This window comes from Erpetoichthys calabaricus, chromosome 5 (genome assembly GCF_900747795.2).
Source record: "Erpetoichthys calabaricus chromosome 5, fErpCal1.3, whole genome shotgun sequence".
Taxonomy (NCBI): domain Eukaryota; kingdom Metazoa; phylum Chordata; class Cladistia; order Polypteriformes; family Polypteridae; genus Erpetoichthys; species Erpetoichthys calabaricus.
This window is the reverse complement of record NC_041398.2, coordinates 218,519,042-218,543,724: the sequence shown is the minus strand read 5'-3', so window position 1 is coordinate 218,543,724 and position 24,683 is coordinate 218,519,042. Positions and strand designations below refer to the sequence as shown.

Genomic DNA, 24,683 nt, shown 5'->3' with positions numbered 1-24,683 from the left:
CACTTCTCAGATTAAAAAAACAAACAAAAAAAAAAAAACACACATCCTCTAACCTAAATGATTTTATGCCAAATAAAAATCTTAAACTTGAACCCAGTACTCACATTTTACCAGGGAAAATAAAGCAGCAAAAATATATATCACCTAATCTTTCCATACAATATAAACAAACCACAATATGCTGAATAAAACAAGCAATAAGATATACAATAATTTTGTCTCTTCAGCATGAAGTACTTACTCATAATGCTTTCTGTTCCATTGGCAGGTGGTGTACATGATGTGGCGCTGTAATGGTTAGAACCACTGCGATGAAAACTGGACATAGGAGGAAGACTGGAATTGATGTCTGTTGATGTGTGTGATGGGTAACTCTGCAACGTGATAAAAAAAAACCTAATTTCTCTTTTTTTTATTTAAAACCAAGTTTTAGAAGTGAAAACACATAGTGGGGACATCACATTTTCAAATGAATTAAGTTATGTTTGTTGGTTGCCAACCTGTTTAAGTAAGAGTAAAAATAAAATAAGAATATGTACCAATCGGTCGTGTGGATGCAGGGCACAGTAGCTGCTGGTCTGAGGAACATGTGATGAGTTTCCTAGCATTCCACTATAGCCCGGCTGGTTCATCCCACTAGAAGAACTCCATGGATCAGTACTGTGATGACCATCTAAAAAAAGAAGTAATGTAAATACCTTGAAAAAGTGTAATTATCTGACCAAAAATGATGTAAACCCAATTTGCAATATGAATGTAAAAGTAAACAAAAAGCCAGATAACTACACTAGTAATCTCAAATTGCACTCATTTGCATAATAATGCTATAATACAAAACAGTTCTGAATATTTTCAAATTTAAGTTCTAAAATATCACACTTGGGAGATAAAAATAAATAAATAACAAAACGAAAGAATAATAACTGGAAAAGAGATGATGAATAGTATAAACTTTGTGGGAAACATGTTACGCCACATACTCCATATTATGAAAGTGAATTAAATATTTTCTACAAAATATTATTAAATGGGGAGAACAAAAAAGAAGAGTGTCCCAATAAATTTTGGCAATCAAAAATACTGCTGCTAGTTCTTAGATGCCTTACAACTCCACAACATTAAATTAGCATTCTAATTTTTGTTCATTCTTTTCATGTCTAAGTTGGTTTCTCTACAAATTCTCACCCCAAAGATTAGTATTAAGCTTTTAGATGACTTAGAAACTAGCCTCATATAATTGTGTGGGAGAATATTTTAAACTTGTGGCTCATGACTGACTGGCATGTCATTCATGGTTGGCTCTTGTAAGGCACCAGAAGATGTGAGGATTGGCTCTGGCCCCATTGACCTGAAAGTGGAATAAAGGGTTAGAAAACGGGTGGAAACTAACCAGAGGTAGGCTGTTAAAAATAATAAACAGTGTTCTGAAAAAACACAATTATCTGATTTAGTTGGCAAAAACTCAACCAGAAAGTAAACAACAAAATAACAAAGATGCATATCTATGTTTGCAGACAATAAACCTCCAAGCATCTGGGACTGTGTGCTAAATTAAATTATATTGATTACATTTATAAATAAAAGGCATGCTGACATATTTAACTCCACTCCATTTGGAACTACAAAGACTGACCACATGATGACCAGTCAGGATAAATGAAAATATCTATTTGTTGTACTTTGCAAGATGCAGTACAATTTTCATCGTTGTTCTTTTTGTACTATATGAAATATTACACAGAGCACTGTCCCTCTTCAAAGGGCTTTGACAACAATCGTCTTTAAACTCGATAATGGGGAAACTTACGGTGAACTGAATATCAGGCAAATTTTAATAAGGCAAATAATCATTTTAATATGTAATTTTTTTCCAAGTACTCAACAGAGCATTAGAGGATCACATTCTTATCACCTAGGCCTTGCATGAAACCAGAAGCCAATGTTGTAATAATGATATAAAGAGTATAGATTGCTAATATTAGTCATACATGCATTGTCACAGAGTCATATCCGTTATCAAGTGCTGCCCACAGGATTCACAGAAGCTCTCAGTTTATCATTTAGCAATCTGTTGCTTTTGGAATTCACCCAGATAAACCACTGTTTTGATATTTATGTCTGGGTATTCTGTTGATATTTTTGTCTGGATCTTCTGTTGTCTGTACATTTCAGTTTATGATGAGATACTGTAGAAAGCCAAATTTTCAATTTCCATGTTCCATAATTGCACAATGACAACTCCAAAGCCTAGAACTGACAACTCTCGCTGTCTGCTGCCCTTGTGCTGTCATCACACACAGCCAAAAGACAATCAGTTTTACTCCACTGATAATGCTGTGATTGCCAGGTATTTCCACCTGCTCTGCTGTTATCAATTTCTTCAGAAATTTCTCAATTGTGGGAGATGGTGCTTAGCTCATAACACTGGGTCTTCATAGACAGCAAGTCAACCTGTGATCACCGGCTGCTGAATAAGCACAGGACCAGCCTCCACATGAACAAATAAATGGAACAGTGTTGTTTTACTGGTAATCCTAAACCCGCCACAGTACTTATGTTTGGTTCCCTCTGCCCACTTTAATTCAGTTGCTATTCATATTAAACTTGGGAAGATGGATGTCCTATGCACAAGGAACACTGAATGTGACTAACAATTGACAGCATGACAATTACAGCCAAGCTGAACACACTTGAATAGTACTGCTCTGGCAAGCAAGATACTCGGAAATAATAAGTGTAAAAAATTGATCGTATAGTTCAATTGCTAACTGCAGTGTATTCCACGAGGTGTCTGCAGATCTCTGAACGCTGTTGTGGGTATTTCTCCCATAATTCTACAACATACTACTAGGGTGACTGATAAAATGATACACACTGTAAATGAATATCTGTGTGTGTACACAAATGTGTGCAAGAGGTCTGCAATTGACTAGCATCCCATCCTGGCTTGAGGATGGTCAAAGCAATTTATATACTCATCAGAGACAGTCATTGGCTTGGGTATTGAATCTCTTGGAGTTATGAAGAAAAATAAGCTCAGAATCCTAAATAGGCCTTTCTCATGTAATTACTTGTGCCCAAAATTATATGAGATTACTTGTATTAACCTGACACTTTCATCCTCGGCAACTTGCAAATTGTAAATGACTTGTTTAAGTACTTAAATACTTCTACACTTTGATCACAGACAAACTGATTCCTCGGAGACGTAGTTATTTCCTTTCTTGGATACTGGAGAGGAATCTCTTTGTTTTTCAGTTCAGTGCCTTATCCACTAGGCCATAAAAGTTTAAGAGATAAACAAAATTTAACAGTACTGAAAAGTGCTTTATAGTGTGTAGTGTTATAGTAAACAGACTGAAGGTGGAACACTTTGTTTCCTCTGACACTAAATTATTTACTTTATAGTTAGGTATAGTATAGTTAAGTTAGTTATAGTATAGTCATTTTGCTTGACTTTTCACTACATTCATAATGGCTAACACGGTACAACACCAGAGTATTATAGTTAACCAACACAATAATAGCCAAAACTTATTTACAGAATATTTTTCACAGAAATGCCATAACAATTTTTGCTTTGTAACCAACACATGATACACACTCTGCAAGGGAAAATTATTTTATGTTAGCCTTAATTAAGGACTGTAATTTAGAGCATCTGCGGTGGGCTGGCGCCCTGCCCGGGGTTTGTTTCCTGCCTTGCGCCCTGTGTTGGCTGGGATTGGCTCCAGCAGACCCCTGTGACCCTGTAGTTAGGATATAGCGGGTTGGATAATGGATGGATGGAATTTAGAGCATAGCCAATTCAGTTAAAAATGCATAAAAAGGTAAAAGGCCCATGGAATTTACTCTGTCTATATGCATTTTTCTAATGTTAATAATTTTTTAACTAATAGGATTCTTTCTACATTTTGTGCTTGAAAATATTTATTTTTTCATGCATGACTAAATTATTAAATACATTTCAGTATACACTATCTGACACTTAAGCTGGAAAAATGAAACTCAGTACACATTTGGACAGGGAAAATCCATAAAAAAAATTAAGAAAACCTGAAAACAAATCTTTCTTCTGTCATCTAATATCCATTCATCCATCCATCCATTTTCCAACCTGCTGAATCCGAACACAGGGTCACGGGGGTCTGCTGGAGCCAATCCCAGCCAACACAGGGCACAAGGCAGGAAACAATCCTGGGCAGGGTGCCAACCCACTGCAGGACACACACAAACACACCCACACACCAAGCACACACTAGGGCCAATTTAGAATCGCCAATCCACCTAACCTGCATGTCTTTGGACTGTGGGAGGAAACCGGAGCGCCCGGAGGAAACCCACGCAGACACGGGGAGAACATGCAAACTCCACGCAGGGAGGACCCGGGAAGCGAACCCAGGTCCCCAGGTCTCCCAACTGCGAGGCAGCAGCGCTACCCACTGTGCCACCCTGCCGCCCTCATCTAAAATCAATTTATATTTTTAAGTTCGGTTTATATTTATTATTGTTTTTCTTTTTTCAAGAGTCATAGCTACTAGCTATTTAATATCTGGTTCAATTAAATTTGTTCTCAATAAAAAAAACCAAATAAATCAGTGTTAACACGTGTAAACAATATAAACACATCTAAAAGTGTCTGAAGAAACATATATAATACATATAAATGAGCCCAGATTCCCACTATCAGCCACTTGCAAAGGAAAAAGAATATTAGTTGAAAATATTGAAATAAAATATGTATCTCTTTAATAGATGTTAAAGACAACTAACTATATTCGATATGTTTTCCAAATGATATCTTAATATAAACGCTTACAAGAATATAGAAAAGGATATTAATTTCCTTAAAACTGCTGACTAAATGATTTAGTAAAGGCTCACAGCAATTGAAAGATGTTACAGAAAATGCACTGAAATTAAAACATTCTCAACAGTATATCAGAAGCATGATTAAGCGCATAAATAATCAAATGTTTAAATAAGACAATGTCAATCAAGTTTCCTTTAGTAAAATTTCATACATAAAAGTGGCTCAAAAGTTTTCATGGCTATGGCAAGGCATATGCTGTATTACTCAACACTTTTTTACTTAACTTTATTGACAATATTGAAAGAAAGCAACATTCCATAAAATCATGTCAAACTTAACAAACCATAATTGTGTTTTTAAACTCTTAAAGAAAATTACAAAAAAGAACAAACTGTGAAGTACCTGGCATGAAAAAAGAGCTAGGAAAGGTGCTGGTTGGTGGTTTGGACGTCGGATATCCCGGGGAGTCCCTGTTATAATCGGCAGTGCTTGCAGAAGGGGCATATACCTAGAAAATAAAAAGGAAGGAAACATTAGACAGAGAATTTATATTATCAAACTCAACACATATGTAAGTAATGAGTGAACAGTTATAAAGCTGATGCACTTTAGTCAGATGCTATATAAAATAAAAAAAGATTTTAAAGTTACTGCTGAACAAAACACACTAAAATGAAAAAAAAAATGAAAGCAAGTAGTTTAACAGGCATTATTTTAAAAAGCCATTTAGACATATTCAAATTTTCTAAAGAACCTAAGGTTAAACATGAGTACAGTATTTCTATTTTAAAAGTAGAAGATTAATCACTTTTAGGTTCATGTACATTTTTCATTAATTTCAAAAATCTAAATCAGTTATAATGGAAAGTGTGAGAACCAAACATTGCCACCCTCTATTTTTAAACACAAACCTTAACTGCAATAATACCAACTTATCACTGACCATGAAGAACTAACTCCTTATAGCTAAGACAGTTTGATAAGATAAGATATCCAACCATCTATGTTCTTAACCCGCTATTAAAATAAAACACCTACTACATTTAAATAATGGCCTATATATTGCTCAGCTCAAGTTCAATTTAAAGATTAACTAATTACTGGAAGGAAGATTCAACTTTAAAACAAATGAAATAACTACATGAGCTAGGAGAAGGTTGGGAGCACACGCTACATTTAATTAAAATTATGTGTAAGATGCAGAGAAGAATACATGCATCTTTTATAATGCCATCAGATTTTTGGGGAAGTACAATGTACACTCATTCATGGTATAGACTGTCATCACAGAGAGTCAGGTGAGTTGGGTAAGATTTGCTTGCACTGCAAGGTGAATACTCAAGTCAAGAAGATCTCTGCATTTTATGTGACACCTTCCCAGTTCAGCCATCCACTTTCACAAAGTGCTTGGCCCAGTGGGGATTGTGGGGATGCAGAGCCAGTTTTGGCAGCACTGGGGAGTAGGCTGGGCCCACTAATACACCCAAACCCAGTTATAATGGGCCACTTTACATTTGCCAGTTGTCACGGCACGTACATCTATAGGGTGAAAATGGAGCACCTATTGAAAAATCACATAGACCACGTAAGGAACTGAAGGTGGACACCCAAATACATAAGACACCACTTTGCTAACATCTTCTCTTACCATCAAAATAATAAAAGTAATAATTCATTACATTTATGTAACGCTTTCTCAGTCCACCAAGTGGTCTGTGAATAACATCACATTTTTAAAGCAGTTTACTACGGTTTTAATTCAGTACATCAGTAATATTATGCCATAAGGCAGTAATAAAGACACATCCTCTGTTCATCTCTGATTTTAATTCTTATATAGTGCCCCTTACATATTTACAAATAAAATAACGGGAAAACTTTAAAACATTAAACTGAAAAATAGGAATTTATCACAAACTAACATATACAGATGCTGTATGGTCTGTTAGCACTTGTGGTAGATGCAGTTTTAAGGAAAGACAGAAGAAAAAAAAATGGATTCACAATTGCCATCTGAGCAAATGGCAGTGATCTGAAAACTTATAACCTGAAAACTTTGGTACGTAGTAAGAAAGCATATAGGCAAAAAACAAACTAAAAAATATTAGTGTAATGTGCAGAACAGAAAATTGGTGAGACAAAAAAGTGGAATTCAAAAAATAGTAAAAGAACAATGAGTGCTGCAGTAAATTGCTCCATAAGGGTATCTTAGGTAAGGACGTGTTTACATTTGACATAATCAGTGTACAAGTTACATCTCATTTAACATTATTACATGTAATGGACATATACCCAGAACCAAGGCATCAGCCTAGTTGCTTTTCCTTTTGTATTTGTGGTAAAGCAGCATCAAAGTAACTAAAAACTATTGGAATTGTGGGAGTTTACATTTCAAGTTAAATCATAATGAAAAGATAACTAATAGATTGTTTAATACAAAATGCTTTAAAAAATACAACAGTGAAAATGCGAATGGGCTTCACTACCTTACATGCTTGAATGAATTGAACAGTTTAGAAAAAAGGATGGATGAGTAGGTGGATCTCAATCAAAATTTATATCAGCAACAGAAACCAACTTAAATGAGAAGCAAACAGATTACCAGAGCTACATCTTTAAAGATCTGTAAAACACTATTCAACCTTAGGTTAAAATTTTTTCTAGTAAGGCCTCACAATGTCAAGGGTGCATTGTTTTCTTCACTTAATTTAAACAGAATATTCCCATTACACTGCCAGTGTTAGTAAAAGGATAACACACTACTCAAATGGAATTACGAAATATATAAAAGATATAAAAAATACAAAAAATTAAATATATAAAAAAAGCATTCATATAAACGTTCCTCATTCATTTTCTTTCAGTTCTTCCTGGTGGGTTTGCAGCCGCAGCACACTGAGCTATGCTGACCAGACCTCTTTATTCCCAGGGACTTCCTGCAGCTCTTTCTGGGGAATAACTCAGATGCTCACAGATCAGCTGAGAGGTATAACCCCTGCACAGCTTGTCCTAGATTTGCTATTCTGCCTCTTACACGGCGTGAGGAAGGACTCCAGGGGCAATTCTAACTACACACCAAAACCACCTCAACTGGTTTCTCTTGATACAAAAAAACAGCAGTCTTCTTTCACCCCATCACATTTAAATATGGCAAAATTAATTGTCATTCTTTTTACACTACATTAGACATCATAAGTACTAAGAAAGATAGGGTCTACCGTTCCCTGGCTTAATGGCTCCATTTCTGGAGAAATATTTTGAATGGAACTGATTCATCATTACATGCCATAGCTTCACAACATGCCAAGAAGAACTGGGAAAGCCATATTTGAATAATGTAAAGTAGCAGGAAAATTTATACCATATGAGAACAACGTCTGTTCTCAGACGGCATATGTAACAAAGCTTGTTTCCACTAAAACCAACAGAGCAAACAGTTGTGTGAAAGCACTTATTAAAAAGTGTGCATAACCTTTATAAAATGGGATTTAAAATTAAGTTCAAGTTTATAGTTGTGTTCACATGTACAGAGTACATTACATGCTAAAAATGCAACTTAAAACTTGAAGTTCATACCTCTTACTTCCTTAACGTTTATGAAGGCACAGCACATGCAGTGATATAAAAAATATTATGGTTGTACATATTAGGACAAAACTATCAATAATCTTGTTCTCAACAATTAATTAAATCTAACTTCAGATGGCAGGCAACATAATAAGATTGTACTTCTCATTATTTGTTTAACAAAAAAAGCTAACATGTACAGGTATAAAAGTATTTTTACACACTAAGAGTCAGAAGCTTGTAGAACCATCTTCAGCAGAAATGGCCTTACATAATTCACTTTTGTATAAGGAAAAAAAAACAGAAATGAAGGAAAATGTCCTTTTCTTCACATTAATATATGCATATCAGCATCATCTTCTACAACAGTCTGCTAACAGAACCAAAAGTCATTTGTAATAAAGTGTATTCCTATAATTCCACCACAGTCAATTTTTTTGTCAGGACACAAAGGATATTCTACACGACAAAGGAGGGTCTCCTTCTCCTATAAATTCTATATTGCTACAGTTTACCAAATTAATTAAAAAAAGTAATTAAAAAAAATCAGTGATAATTTACACAGTACATTCCTATGCCTAAAAAATGTTCTGTCCTCAACTTGTAATGAGCCCTACTAAATTAAATAAGTCAAGAATGTTTAATTTAAACAAATTAATACCAATTTATCCAAGTGCAAGGCAGGAATTAACCCTGGACAGGACACCAGTCCACCAGAAAGTACACACCTCTGGTCTCATATCAAACAGGCATGTTGAAACATAAATCAATGAAAAAGAGAATGTCTCACCTAGAACACATCTCTGGACATTCTTGCTCCATTACAGCACTGACACAATATGACAACAGTTCTCAGCGGAAGGACCATCTGCATCAATGAACACCAGTCTAAAGAATATTCAGGATATCCTCTGCCACTTTCATGAGGTTTAGTCCAAACTTTTCAGGCTGGCTGCTTTATTTACCTTATAGAGAAGTTTCTTAAACCTCGAATGATCCTCACATCACAATCCCCACTATCTTATCATAATCTTTGTTGAATATATGTACCCATGAAACCAAAAATCAGATGAAATTGAACCACATAAGAAAAGTCCAAGGATGCATAGCTGTTCTCTTCCTCTGCCATAATCTGTACACAAGAGACATGAGGTTTAAGACTTCTTTTGCTGCATAAAAATATGCATTTACAACAGAATGAAAACAAAGTTCTCTGCATAATCTTTTCACAACCAATTTGGGGACACTTTATTATAACATGAGCTTAATTACACTTTAATTATACCAAAATTACTTAGAAATGGCATGTAAATTCAAAGGAAATGAACATTACTTATACATTCCGAAAATTTGCATTAAACTGTAAAATGTAAAAGATCTGAGTATGAACTGAGACTGCAGTACCATGCTGAACAACTGAGCCTTGCTTGAGTCAATAATTGATGCCTAACTAGGAAGAATTAAAATTGATTGTGTATAAGTGAAATGCAATTTCATATAGTGCGTAATTATGAACATGTGATAGATCAACTGAAAATAATAATATAGGGTTTTTAGTAAATCTTGACGAACGTACTATATATGTTTTCAGCACGCAAGCTAGGAAAGAAAATCAATAACACAAAAACATACAAAACACGTAGGCATACAATGAATGAAGAAATAACTGAAAGAATATCTTCTTTTTAATTAGCATTGTTACAACAAACACTAAACATTGTTAATTTTATTCGTCACCCTTCTGTAATGAACACTTTCTCCAGCCGCTTTATAGGTATGAAGGCACAGTACAATTATACCCCCTTATTTTGCACCACTGGAGCACAAGCAGATTTAGAGGTTTGTGCAAGGTCATAGGCCAGCATGAGCTAACTATCTTGAGGTTTAAAGCCCAGTGGCTTAGCCACTGAACCACAGACCTACTCAAACACCAAATACAACAGAACACAAAAAGGTCAGCAGAATAAACAATGATGATAGCACTGAAACGTTGAGCTGAGCTATTTTACTCGTCTTTGAGTTTTTACTAAGTAGATTTTTTTTGAGTGGGTAAGGGTGATATGAATGGCATTAACGTATAGTGTGAAAAATATATTTAAAAATGTAAATATTTAATAAATGTAAAATTAACAATGTACACAAACAGCAACACACATATCTATATATATCTATATCTATGTATATATATCTATATCTATGTATATATATCTATATCTATGTATATATATATATATATATTATATATATATCTATGTATATATATATATATATATATATATATATATATATATATATATATATATATATCTATATCTATATATGTATACAGTGGTGTGAAAAACTATTTGCCCCCTTCCTGATTTCTTATTCTTTTGCATGTTTGTCACACAAAATGTTTCTGATCATCAAACACATTTAACCATTAGTCAAATATAACACAAGTAAACATAAAATGCAGTTTGTAAATGGTGGTGTTTATTATTTAGGGAGAAAAAAAAATCCAAACCTACATGGCCCTGTGTGAAAAAGTAATTGCCCCCTGAACCTAATAACTGGTTGGGCCACCCTTAGCAGCAATAACTGCAATCAAGCGTTTGCGATAACTTGCAATGAGTCTTTTACAGTGCTCTGGAGGAATTTTGGCCCACTCATCTTTGCAAAATTGTTGTAATTCAGCTTTATTTGAGGGTTTTCTAGCATGAACCACCTTTTTAAGGTCATGCCATAGCATCTCAATTGGATTCAGGTCAGGACTTTGGCTAGGCCACTCCAAAGTCTTCATTTTGTTTTTCTTCAGCCATTCAGAGGTGGATTTGCTGGTGTGTTTTGGGTCATTGTCCTGTTGCAGCACCCAAGATCGCTTCAGCTTGAGTTGACAAACAGATGGCCGGACATTCTCCTTCAGGATTTTTTGGTAGACAGTAGAATTCATGGTTCCATCTATCACAGCAAGCCTTCCAGGTCCTGAAGCAGCAAAACAACCCCAGACCATCACACTACCACCACCATATTTTACTGTTGGTATGATGTTCTTTTTCTGAAATGCTGTGTTCCTTTTACGCCAGATGTAACGGGACATTTGCCTTCCAAAAAGTTCAACTTTTGACTCATCAGTCCACAAGGTATTTTCCCAAAAGTCTTGGCAATCATTGAGATGTTTCTTAGCAAAATTGAGACGAGCCCTAATGTTCTTTTTGTTTAATAGTGGTTTGCGTCTTGGAAATCTGCCATGCAGGCCGTTTTTGCCCAGTCTCTTTCTTATGGTGGAGTCGTGAACGCTGACCTTAATTGAGGCAAGTGAGGCCTGTAGTTCTTTAGACGTTGTCCTGGGGTCTTTTGTGACCTCTCGGATGAGTTGTCTCTGCGCTCTTGGGGTAATTTTGGTCGGCCGGCCACTCCTGGGAAGGTTCACCACTGTTCCATGTTTTTGCCATTTGTGGATAATGGCTCTCACTGTGGTTCGCTGGAGTCCCAAAGCTTTAGAAATGGCTTTATAACCTTTACCAGACTGATAGATCTCAATTACTTCTGTTCTCATTTGTTCCTGAATTTCTTTGGATCTTGGCATGATGTGTAGCTTTTAAGGTGCTTTTGGTCTACTTCTCTGTGTCAGGCAGCTCCTATTTAAGTGATTTCTTGATTGAAACAGGTGTGGCAGTAATCAGGCCTGGGGGTGGCTACGCAAATTGAACTCAGGTGTGATACACCACAGTTAGGTTATTTTTTAACAAGGGGGCAATTACTTTTTCACACAGGGCCATGTAGGTTTGGATTTTTTTTCTCCCTAAATAATAAACACCATCATTTAAAAACTGCATTTTGTGTTTACTTGTGTTATATTTGACTAATGGTTAAATGTGTTTGATGATCAGAAACATTTTGTGTGACAAACATGCAAAAGAATAAGAAATCAGGAAGGGGGCAAATAGTTTTTCACACCACTGTATATATCTATATATATGCATATATATCTATATCTCTCTCTCTCTATATACATATATATATATATATATATATATATATATATATATATATATATATATATATACATATATATATATATATATATAAATATAAAAACATACATACATATGTACATATACATACATACATACACCCATACACACACACACACACACACATATATATATATATATATATACACATACACACATACTGTATATATACAGTCATGGCTGAAATTATCGGCACCCCTGGAATTTTCTCAGAAAATGCACAATTTCTCCCAGAAAATTGTTGCAATTACAAATGTTTTGGTATACACATGTTTATTTCCTTTATGTGCATTGGAACAACACAAAAAACAGAGAAAAAAAGCCAAATCTGACATCATGTCACACAAGACTCAAAAACTGGGCTGGACAAAATTATTTGCACCCTCAACTTAATATTTGGTTACACGTCCTTTGGAAAAAAATAACTGAAATCAAGCGCTTCCTATAACCATCAACAAGCTTGTTATACCTCTCAAATGGAATTTCCAACTACTCTTCTTTTGCAAACTGCTCAAGGTCTCTCAGATTTGAAGGGCGCCTTTTCCCAACAGCAATTTTGAGATCTCTCCATAAGTGTTCCATCGGATTTAGATTTGGACTCATTGCTGGCCACTTCAGAACTCTCCAGCGCTTTGTCTTCAACCATTTCTGGGTGACTTTAGAGGTATGTTTGGGGTCATTGTCCTGCTGGAACACCCGTGACCTCTGATGCAGACCCAGCTTTCTGACACTGGGCCCTACATTGTGCCCCAATATCTTTTGGTAGTCTTCAGATTTCATGATGCCTTGCACACAGTCAAGGCATCCAATGTCAGAGGCAGCAAAACATCCCCAAAACATCTTAGATCCTCCACCATGTTTGACTGTAGGTACTTTGTTCTTTTCTTCATAGGCCTCATTCCGTTTTCTGTAAACAGTAGAATGATGAGCTTTACCAAAAAGCTCTACCTTGGTCTCATCTGTCCACAAGACGTTCATCCAGAAGGATTTTGGCTTCCTCAAGTACATTTTGGCAAACTCCAGTCTGGCTTTTTTTATGTTTCTGTGTCAGCAGTGGGGTCCTCCTGGCTCTCCTGCCATAGCGTTTCATTTCGTTCAGATGTCAACGGATAGTTCGAGCTGACACTGTTGCACCCTGAGTCTGCAGAACAGCTTGAATATATTTTGAAGTTGATTGGGGCTGTTTATCCACCATTCGGACTATCCTTCGTTGCAGTCTTTTATCAATTTTTCTCTTCCGTCCACGTCCAGGGAGATTAGCTACAGTGCTATGTGTTGTGAACTTCTTGATTATGTTGTGCACAGTGGACAAAGGAACATCAAGATCTCTGGAGATGGACTTGTAGCCTTGAGATTGTTGATATTTTTCCATAATTTTTGTTCTCAAGTCCTCAGACAGTTCTCTGCTCTTCTTTCTGTTCTCCATGCTTAGTGTGGCACACTCAGACACACAACAGAAAGGTTGAGTCAACTTTTCTCCATTTTAACTGGCTTCAGGTGTGACTGCTATATTGCCAGCACCTGTTTCTTGCCATAGGTAAGTTCAAACGAGCATCATATGCTTGAAACAAAACGATTTACCCATAATTTTGAAAAGGTGCCAATAATTTTGTTTGGCCCATTTTTGGAGTTCTGTGTGACATGATGTCAGATTTGGCTTTTTTTCTCTGTTTTTTTGTGTTGGTCCAGTGCACATAAAGGAAATAAATGTGTGTATACCAAAACATTTGTAATTGCAACAATTTTCTGGGAGAAATGGTGCATTTTCTGGGAAAATTCCAGGGGTGCCGATAATTTCGGCCATGACTGTATATATTCATTGCATTCGTAGTCTGAGTCTCGACGACCTGAACTGTGTGGGTGGTTACCTACCAGGTAACGCTTGTGGTTGGTCTGCCATGCGGCAAACATCTGCCACGGTGCCCTTTTTCAGTTGCAAGAACCAGATCATGGAATGTTGCATAGTTTATTTATATAAATATATATATATATATATATATATATATATATATATATATATATATATATATATATATATATCCATCCATCCATCAATTTTCCAACTCGCTGAATCCAAACACAGGGTCACGGGGGTCTGCTGGAGCCAATCCCAGCCAACACAGGGCACAAGGCAGGAACCAATCCCGGGCAGGGTGCCAACCCACCACAGTATACATATATCTATATATATCTATATATATATATATATATATATTGCATTAAATTTTAAAGTTTTAAGGCTACTGTAATAACATGTTCCCCTGCCAACATTAAGCATAAAACATAGGCAACAAACCTAAATGAGATGTTACTTCTTCAAAGGATACTCACCTACAGTTTTATTGGTTGATCAACCTACTTGCACTTTGCATATGGGGAAGAAAAATGGCACAGCCAATGGAAAACTCACATGGACATGGGCTGAACTTTCAGGACCATGTACATTGACTGGGCTGGGAAATGAACTGATCTGAAGGGCAACATTACCAAACTCTGCATTTTATGGGGATTATATAAAATACTTATTCACAGCATGGTAGTTTAGTGGCAAAAGCTGCTGCTTGCAACTTCCACTTTGTATATTTTTCCATAAGGCAAGGATACTGCATACATCCCATCCATTTTTAATAGGGCTAAAGCCACTAATGGCAGGGGCTATTCTGACATCATCCTATGGCATGAACCAACCCTGGACTAGATTGCACCAAGGCCAAATCAGAGTTGTCAATTCCTCTTATATACCTGTCCTTCAGATATTTGAAGAACCTGCAGGCAGGCAACATGCAGTCTCCGTTCAGACAGAATTTCAACCAGATCTCTGGAGTTGTGGGACAGTACCACTAAACACAGTGCACAAATGCACATTAAAATGCCCTAGTATTCCTATAAGAATAGTTTACATGTGTATGTGTGCACTTTGGCAATGCACAGGGCCTATTTTATAGGGGACAAAGAATTTTGAAAATGGACATAGAAATGAGCTCAAATGTTTATTAGGTTATTAGCGTTCAAAGTTTTCCTTAAAACATGATTGACAGGCAATATCCTCACAGGTGGAGCAGTGGTAGTGCTGCTGCTTTGCAGTACGGAGATTGTGGGTTCGCTTCCTGGGTCCTCCGTGTATGTGAGTAGTGAGAAAAGCGCTATATAAATGTAAAGAATTATTATTATTTATTATTAATATTAATAATCTGTAATGGGCTGGCACCCTGCCAAGGGATTGTTCCTGCTTTTTGTCCAAAGTTGATGGGACAGGCTTCAGTTTTGTGACAAAGCTATGAATACACAGGTTTAGAGAATGGATGGATAAATGGATTCTTATCATGAAACTCCAATGGCCTAAATAAAAAAGCACTTAAATGCCTTTTAAATGCAGCATGCACTCTTCTTCCCAGTGTTAATATCAAAGATTAAAATGTTAATTTAAGTAAATTTATTTTGTACTCTACTAATACCCTTCGCTTTTCTCTTTTACACTTTTTAGATATTGCCTTATAAAAATTTAATATTTAGTTTACCTATGCATGTTTTAAATCTGCTGTCTTTTGTTCATGTTCACATAAGATTATATCAGCCACAACACATACTGCAAATAGCTGGACTTAACATTAGAGAAGATTAAACACAACACATAAATCTTTTTTTTTTTTTTAAATATAAAACTCTTTTTACTACTACTATTGTTTCCATTGTTCAATCATGCCCTTCATACTGTTTCAACAACAGCAGGCTGCATAAATGATACCCATTCTGAAATAACTGGACACATTATACAAATTTTGCTGCTAGACATCATAAAATGTTTATATTTATAAACACCCAAATTAATGACACTTATTACTGGCATAACAAAAACAAGTTAGTACTGTGCAAACCTATTATTAGGCAATTCAATGTTTCCCCCAATGTACAAAGTTTATTTTTATTTATTTATTGATTGATTTATTATTTACTGATTGATTATATTGATTGATTGATAGATTGATTGATTATATCGATTGGCTGAATTATCTGTCCTGTGAGTCTGTATTCTTGCTTTGTATATTTCTACTGCTGTATGCAATTGAATTTCTGCATATTAATAAAGTTTTATCTAATCTGATGTTTACCATTTCAATAACATAACCTACTATGCCACATAGGTAACAAGCAATACTACATTTGTAAAATTAGATAGTAAAATAATAATATAAAATTTAATTAAATGACCAAATACTATAATAAAAAATTACACAAAAACATCAGATTTCACAGTTCATGTTAAATGACCCAAAGGTGCAAGCATCTCTATATTCTTTGCTGGAATTAGCGGTACAAACTACTCTTTGATTTGGTTATACAGAAAGCAGACCAGCAAGACTGGTACAAAATAAAGTAACAGTCCTCCAAGAGTTATCCAAAAGAATAGACTACCTGCTACCTGTATATCAGACATCGTGTTCATTAGCATATTTACCTATTCAGTTTGAAATCTGCATATTTAAAATGGGAGATAATCGGTATGTTGTATAAGAGAAGAAGTCCTTTCAGAGTCCGGCTTAAAGTATACTGGATGGGAGAACTTTTTTTGGTGTTTGGAAAAGGGTTAGAGTCGGAGGAACGTATTTCTGATCAACAACTGGTATCAGTGGTAGCCTCTACTTTGACACACTGACAATGTCATAAAACCTTGATGTCACATTAAGAGTGTTCAAAAGTAAATTAATCACTTTATTTCTTATTGTCTTATGTATTATATTGTTTTTCTATAATATAAATGGGAATGGTTCTGTATGCATTACATTTGTGCACTTTTTTATGTTTATTGCAACTGGATTTGCTATTCTTATACAGCTTCTTTGTTAAAAGAAAAAACATGCAAGTGGTCATTTGAAAATATAATATAAAATATTCCCTTATATTGTCACATAAGGCAAAATGAACTTGAATGAGCAAAAGAAATATTTAGTTAATATATAGCAAATTACTAACAGGAATACATTATGACTGAATTTTGCACCAAAGACCTCAGAGTGAGCACAATTAATACATGATACTAAACCCTTTTAATATATATAATAATATCAGCATGGATCCAAGTTACAAAGTCAAAACAATCTCAACTTCTACTGTTCCACTCAGTACCTTTCACCAGCAATGAAAAAAGAACTAAGCAGTGTACATTCATGAAATTGAACCCTCAGCCAAAAGCAATGTGAAACTGCATAAATACTGAGAATAAATTCAATTTGATGCAGACATTCTAAACCATAATTTACTTATTTACAGTAGTGATTTTTGTAAACATAATTAGCATTGCTGTATTTTGGCCTCAGGCATTGGCATGGCTGGTTAAACTTTTTCCATCTCCTACCACAGGTTGTGGGCACTAAAGTTCAATAATTGATGTTTAAATGAATGAAAACAATCCACTTTTCCAAATTTATTTGGTTTCATATTTATTCTGTGCAGGTGTGTAAGTTTTATTTTTTGGCCCATTTCACAATTGCATTTAAGTACCGAAAACAGCTTGTACAGTATATGATGCAATGTGCTGTCTGCCTAGAATTAGCATACACTACTATGAAACCAAGACAGAATTTACAGCTTTAAAATATTACGGCACCAAATAAGTACTTATAGCATTAAGGGGAAGAAGGAACAGTGGTTTACATTTTGATGAAATTGTATTTAAAAATTATGGAGAAATTTGCTTCCGTTTTGAAGAGTGGAATATGTGCCATGTTTGAACATGAGACTTTAACAGCAAAAACCTTTAGCACAAAAATGTCAATTAGACTAACATGAACATCTTTGTGATGTGGTTGGAAACCCAGGGGGGGTACTTGCTGTATAAAAACACAGATATGAGGAAACTGTGCAAACTCCATAGATAATCCCTGGGATGGAATTCAAATTCAGGACTTTGGATTAGTGTGGCATCAGCACTAACAACTGTGCCACTATGCCACCTGATAACTTAATGAAAGTAATCAACAGTTGACATCCTTCTCTACAGAAAAAGGAAGGGATAATTTCAAGATGGTAGCTCTGTGCTAACATGGGTGTGTAAGCAAGGCACAAGATGAAAAAGAGAACTGAATTAATATTAGTCAAATGTAGTACACAATTAGCAAAAAAAAATAAATTATATTTGCACCAAATTGAACTGGAGGGCAAAGGGGTAAAAACAACAAAAAAAATTTTTTTTCATCTGTGTGTTTGTAGGTACAATTAAAATATCAAAACAGATCTGCTGCAGTATCCTTACATATTTTACAATATTCACAAACATTTGCACAATTAAAGACAAACTAGCCAACCCGCGGCGTAGCATACGCTGCCTAATTATGTATTGATGGGTGAACACTTCCTGAATGACACAGTTGTCCAAATGGGGTGGGTTTGTGGATACCACTGTGCGTGAATGAAAAGATGGACCTCTGGAGAGAGCAACATACAATTGTCCATGACTGAAAGCGGGATCGTCTGTGACAATGGAGGCCACGCTGGTGAAAGTTACTTCGTCAGTAGGGATAAGTTTCAGCACTTGTTCATTAAGGTGTAGCGAGTCTTCATTGTTGACGCTTAATATAGCTTGTGTACTGAGTTGTTCCAAAGTCACAGTTGAGAAACACTTTTTTAATGTCTTTTAAGCCCAGGGAAAAAAATTAACATGTGAAACATCCGTAATGTAATAAGCCACCAAGAAAAGTAACATTGCAATAATGCACGCTATGATCCGATCGCTGTAAACAGAAGTGAAAACAAAATCGAACCCGGTGCATTCTTTAACTGCCTTGTAGCGCAGTGGTAGTGTTGCTGCTTTGCAGTAAGGAGACTGTGGAAGATTTTGGGTTCGCTTCCCGGTTTCTCCCTGTGTGGATAGCGCTTTGAATACTGAAAACACCGGTATATCAATGTAATGAAGTATTCTTATTCTTATGCGTCCAGCGCTCGCTCTCTCTCGAGCGCGCCTGTATGTGTGTGTGTGTGTGTGTGTCGCTCCCTCGCTGCACGTGTTCCTGCAGGCATACCAGTAAGTGAATGAAAAGATGGAACTCTGGAGAGAGCAACATACAACTGTCCGTGACTGAAAACTGGTTTTGGCAGATACATGCACATCTTTTTGAAAGTTTGGCCCTGTGCCTTATTAATTGTCATCGCAAAGGCAAATCTAAAAGGAAATTGTCTTCGTGTTAAAGTAAAAGGCAAATTATCCACGACAAACTGTTTTACACGCTGCATACCAACCCGCGGCGTAGTATACGCCGCATAATCACGCCGCTTTTTTAATGTTTTTTAAGCAGAGGGAAAAAATGAACATTTGCAAAATCCGTAACGCTGCTTTCAGTAAGTACAATGCACACGTGTTTAATTTGTCGGCCACTTTTTGCCAGCCGTCTTTTTTGGTTTGGGCTGCTTTTGCAGTGTTACCGCTTGTGTATATTAAATCTTGAAATCCTTCGAGTAACTAACTAACACCCACCCACCCAGCTTGTGAGAAAAAAATGCGCCCCTTCTTTCATCATTTTGTTGCAGCCTATCAAAGACTTGCTGATCATGTTTTCTAGACTCAATATACATTGGCTTTTCACTCAGGGCGGGGGCACGCATTCATCTCGGATTATTACATCCTGCTAGACTAATCTGCTACACGGCTGCATTTTAAAAACCGACTTATCCCTGATGAGTTTCACCAGCATTAATGATTAGGAATCTGGTTGGAACAAAACCCTGCATCCACAGGGGTTCACCAGGACCGAGTTTGGGAAGCACTGCTGAACACAGACGAAACCGACTCCGGTGAGGAGTTGGGGCGGGCGAAGTAGTTGCAGCTATTGATTATTCAGTGTTGTTTGCCTGGGTGTCTGATTTGCTCGACGGGATCATAAATAAAAGGAAACAATGTAAAGGCAATGTCACAGGTGATCCTGTGGTATAGCAGGTCCACAGCTCCCCTTCAAAAGACCATTTTTAAATAAATAACCATCGCACTCACAGCATAGCGAGGGGCGTGGAAGTGTGGCTGAAACGGTTTCCGGGTGGAGTCGTGCTGCGGGCATTTCTCCCCTGTGCAGTGTGCGAGCGAGTGAGGAGAGAGAGAAAGCCGGTACGTTAGAGTGAGCTAGAGCAGGCTCGAAGGCATTGTGTTCCTGTGGTATAGCGGGTCCATAGCTCCCCTTCAAAAGGCCATTTTTAATCAGGCGACTGACAGTAGTGGAGTCGGGCACAGAGAAGGTCAGCTGCTGAGAGAGCGTCTCGACTGTTGCAGGGCCTGCATCGGTGAAGCAGGTGAGACGCTAATGAAAAAGAGGCACAGGGCTTATTGGTTTTTAAAGACTGCTTCCTTCATTGTGTTTTAACCTCAGTTTTAAAGGATTGTGCGGCTCTCTCTCGCGCTGCCTGTGTGTGTGCCTCTGTCTCTCTCTGGCGCTGCCTGTGTGTGTGCACGGCTCTCTCTCTCGTGCTGCCTGTGTGTGTGCCTCCGTCTCTCTCTGGCGCTGCCTGTGTGTGTGCGCAGCTCTCTCTCTCACGCTGCCTGTGTGTGTGCCTCTGTCTCTCTCTCGCGCTGCCTGTGTGTGTGCGTCTGTCTCTCTCTGGCGCTGCCTGTGTGTGTGCGTCTGTCTCCTTCTGGCGCTGCATGTGTGTGTGCGCGGCTCTCTCTCTCGGGCTGCCTGTGTGTGCCTCTGTCTCTCTCTCGCGCTGCCTGTGTGTGTGCCTCTGTCTCTCTCTGGCGCTGCCTCTGTCTCTCTCTGGCGCTGCCTCTGTCTCTCTCTGGCGCTGCCTCTGTGTGAACCAAGGTTCCACTGAGGTTGACTAATGAAAAGTCAACGTGGCTCAGAGCTGCATGTGGACTGTGGCACAGACAAACAGAAATGACGGCATGTTTTCCGAGGCGTCGCGTCCGAGTTGGTGGGCGTGGCTGTGCGAGTTTTCATCATATCCAATGGTCTTAGAGTTGGTGGGAGTGGCTCCTTCCTGCGTGCTTTCATAGGTGTCTTGCCCGCTCTGGCGGCGGCTTAGAGAATCTATATATGGCTCCTTCCTGCGTGCTTTCATGGGTGTCGTGCTGCTCTGGCGGCGGCTTAGAGAATTATATATATATAGATGTGTTTGTACACAAATGAAAAGAAGCAAACTGAATGTGACATGTAGTAGTACTGTCCATCATATCATGCCACATACTGTAAAAGGTCATACAAATATTTAATGCCTGCTAAAAACATTATACAGTAGGATTTTTCTGAGTCTAACAATTATTAAACTCAATAGTCAAGCACATTATGAAGGAACAACACAAAATAATTCTGGATCATTTGCTATTTCCTACCACCAACTGCTTACAATTGGCTTAGCTGCATCCATCTCTTGTACCTTTTGCATGTAAACAAACTCCACCAACATTAGTGATAAAGAACACAGAACTATTATTGCGATCTCAGAAAAGATAATGCCAAAAAGGTATGATAAAATGTATTATATATTCCATTTTGTTACAATCAACATGTCTTTAAAATTCAATCTACTTGATATTTCAAAGCAGATATTGATTTTTTTTATTTCATATTTGGACTTATGCCTATCTTGCCATAAATCCAAGAGTTTCTTGTTATTTTTTTTTAAATACACATTTGTAAAACAAAGCAAGCACCAGGGACAAATGATAGCATGTCACAATTAAGGGAAATGCCCTTAGCTTTAAAAATACTAAGGTTATGTTCTATATTCCATTTCTACTAGCAGTTAACAAGTTAATTTTTGAGTTCTTCGTGCTCTCACTTAACAAGAACAGAGTTCAGAATGTGCAAAACATAGAGTATGGAGTATTTAAGCTTCAAAAATACTGAAACAATGCACTGGTTTGACTGCTTTTCAAAATTAAGAGAAGTGCACAGCTATTCAATTTCTTTAATTTGCATTGTATAAAACATTTTGTATACTTTGTATATCATTGTTAAATTATTATATTAGTAATTTTTGCACCTTCATTAATAGTTTTTACACAATATCTGAAAGCTTTGTACTTTATATTTCATAATTTATGCTGCTCTTTGAGTCAGCCTAATGAGAAAGAACCTAAATAGCAATACAGTACACATATTTGTCTTTTTATCTCTTGTGCAGACAAGAAACTAAAAAATTCCCCTCCTTCAAAGGAAGACAGAGCAGTGACATGGCAGAAGAAACACTTACATTTACGGAATATTCTTCTGACTGATGTGTTTATGGCAGTGTAGGTGGCAGGTTACAACATTATCATAGGACCAATGTATCTTACTCGAAAACAATTTAACCAGAAAGAAAATGATCTTGCTTTCAGATATTTCTTAAGTAATCATAATTATTATTACTTTAACATTAAACTGTGTTTATATTTTCATTAACAGCAATAGATAAACTCACCAAACACCCTACTTCAATCAAAAATCCAATATCATCTAAAAAGTTACATTTTATACACTAATACTAGGGCAACAACTTTGTCAGAATAAGTAATAACGATAAGTACAATAAGTAAGAAGCAACAGCTTATTCCAAAAATTCTAAGAAAAAGTATAAAGGAAGTGAACTATGCAACTGAAAAAAAAACAAATACAAATTAACTTCTGCAAAAGTAACTAAAGCACATCATCAGTTATAACTGGTACTAACATAACACAAATCAGTAGGACTACCTCTCAGAGGCTCTTTACAGTATAAGCATAGGAAGCCTAGACAATTCTGTCTTATGTATACAGGTTAGCGTAAAGCATAACACCACAATCTATACAGAACTCGGACAGACTCGGGTAGCCTACCTTAAAAGCTCATCTGTCTGGGAAGCATTATAAAGTCACAGCATAACATTGTGGAGTTGATCTGTATACAATAAACTAAGAAAAACACATGAGAACGGAAGAAAATTTATGACCATAGTGTCTCTGCTTAGGTGTGGGTATGCATCAAAATGATCACCGGGTGCAAAAAAGAAAACTAAGATGCACATCTAGGCCTCTCTTGCTGTACTGCATGTCCATGTTAATACATTAGCAATACAGTAAGGAACAAAAAAAAAAAAAAAAAAGAACATTACTATATTGCTACTATTGTTAGGTTCTCAAAATGGTGCAGTATATGGGTGATTCTGATAACTGGGTGAATCATAATTAAGTATTCTTTTGTTTCCAACTACTATAACAAATGAATTCTAACATCATTTACCATCATACTGATGAAATGCCTTCTGCATAACTTTGTCTTGGGATTTTCAAAGTTTTGGGTAAATTTTCCACCATGCCCTGTACCTGTACAGCTCTCCGCCACTGGGGGAACTATAAATTGATACATATTACATATGTTACATGTTCGAATTTTTGAGATTGATAGGATGTAAATGCAATGGTCCCTAAACGAGAAATTAAATGTGGAGTCGGGTGAAAACTGATCAAAAAAAAAACACTTTGGCACCATAAAAAACACAGTTAAAAATACAACCTTCAAAGAACATAAATAATAACCTTTTAAACACATGTTCTAAAAAAAGTCCTAAAAAAAAGAAAAAAGAATATTCTGAAGAAAAGCATTCTTCTAATTTTGGACACATGTGCCTCTTGCACTAATAATTAATCACATTTCAGTGTATCTTTTATTTTTTACTAAGATATAGTAGGTGTTAAAGTTAGCTTGATGTTCAGTACTCACCTGTCATCATCTTTAATATACCTATTTCTTTTTAACATGCAAAATCCAGAAATCTCAAAATGCTTTTTATAATCCCTGTTGTTTTTGAATTTCTAATCAGTGTAGACATTTCCTAACAAGGCTTTTGTGTTTTCTGCTAAAGGATTAGCAAGAAAAAACACATAAAATAAACAGATATGCCATATTAAGCGCAAGTATCCTTTTAATGTCTGAATGCAGAAATCTCAATTCTCTGCCGCAATTTGTAAAATTATAAGTCTAACCACCAACTGTGATTCAGAAACTCTTGGAAGTGGTACAGTCAAGGAGGAAAAAATAAAAAAAAACTAATGGCAGCTACAGCAATGTCTTGCACATGTATTACAGTTTTTATTTTCAGGAAAATGTGATTGATGAGAGAAGGATCATCTTTAGGCATTTGTTTAACAAACAGTGACTGTGTGTCAAAGTGCAGCAATGTAGTTAATATCATCATCACTCAAAGATCAGAGAGTGGACATATTTTTCTGAGAAAAGAAAAAAGACTTCTAAGCAGAAAGAAATTTTGTAAACCTTGAATTTTATTTTTTTTAAAATGGAAATAGGAGCAAAAAGATTTAAAAGTATACTAAAAAGAGAATTGC

At 36.3% G+C, this 24,683-nt stretch overlaps 1 protein-coding gene across 12 annotated transcripts in view; it reads right to left on the bottom strand.

Moving 5' to 3' along the window:
- The window catches only part of LOC114652251 (transcription factor 4-like), a 319,999-nt gene that overhangs the window by 46,008 nt on the left and 249,308 nt on the right, over positions 1–24,683 (bottom strand). For all 12 annotated transcript variants that reach the window (XM_028802538.2, XM_028802536.2, XM_028802539.2 and 9 more), the window contains 3 exons: positions 5,216–5,321; positions 540–673; positions 242–374 (listed from right to left, as the gene is read on the bottom strand). In XM_028802538.2, the coding sequence (XP_028658371.1) occupies positions 242–374; positions 540–673; positions 5,216–5,321 (373 nt within the window). The remainder of the gene's footprint in view (positions 1–241; positions 375–539; positions 674–5,215; positions 5,322–24,683) is intronic.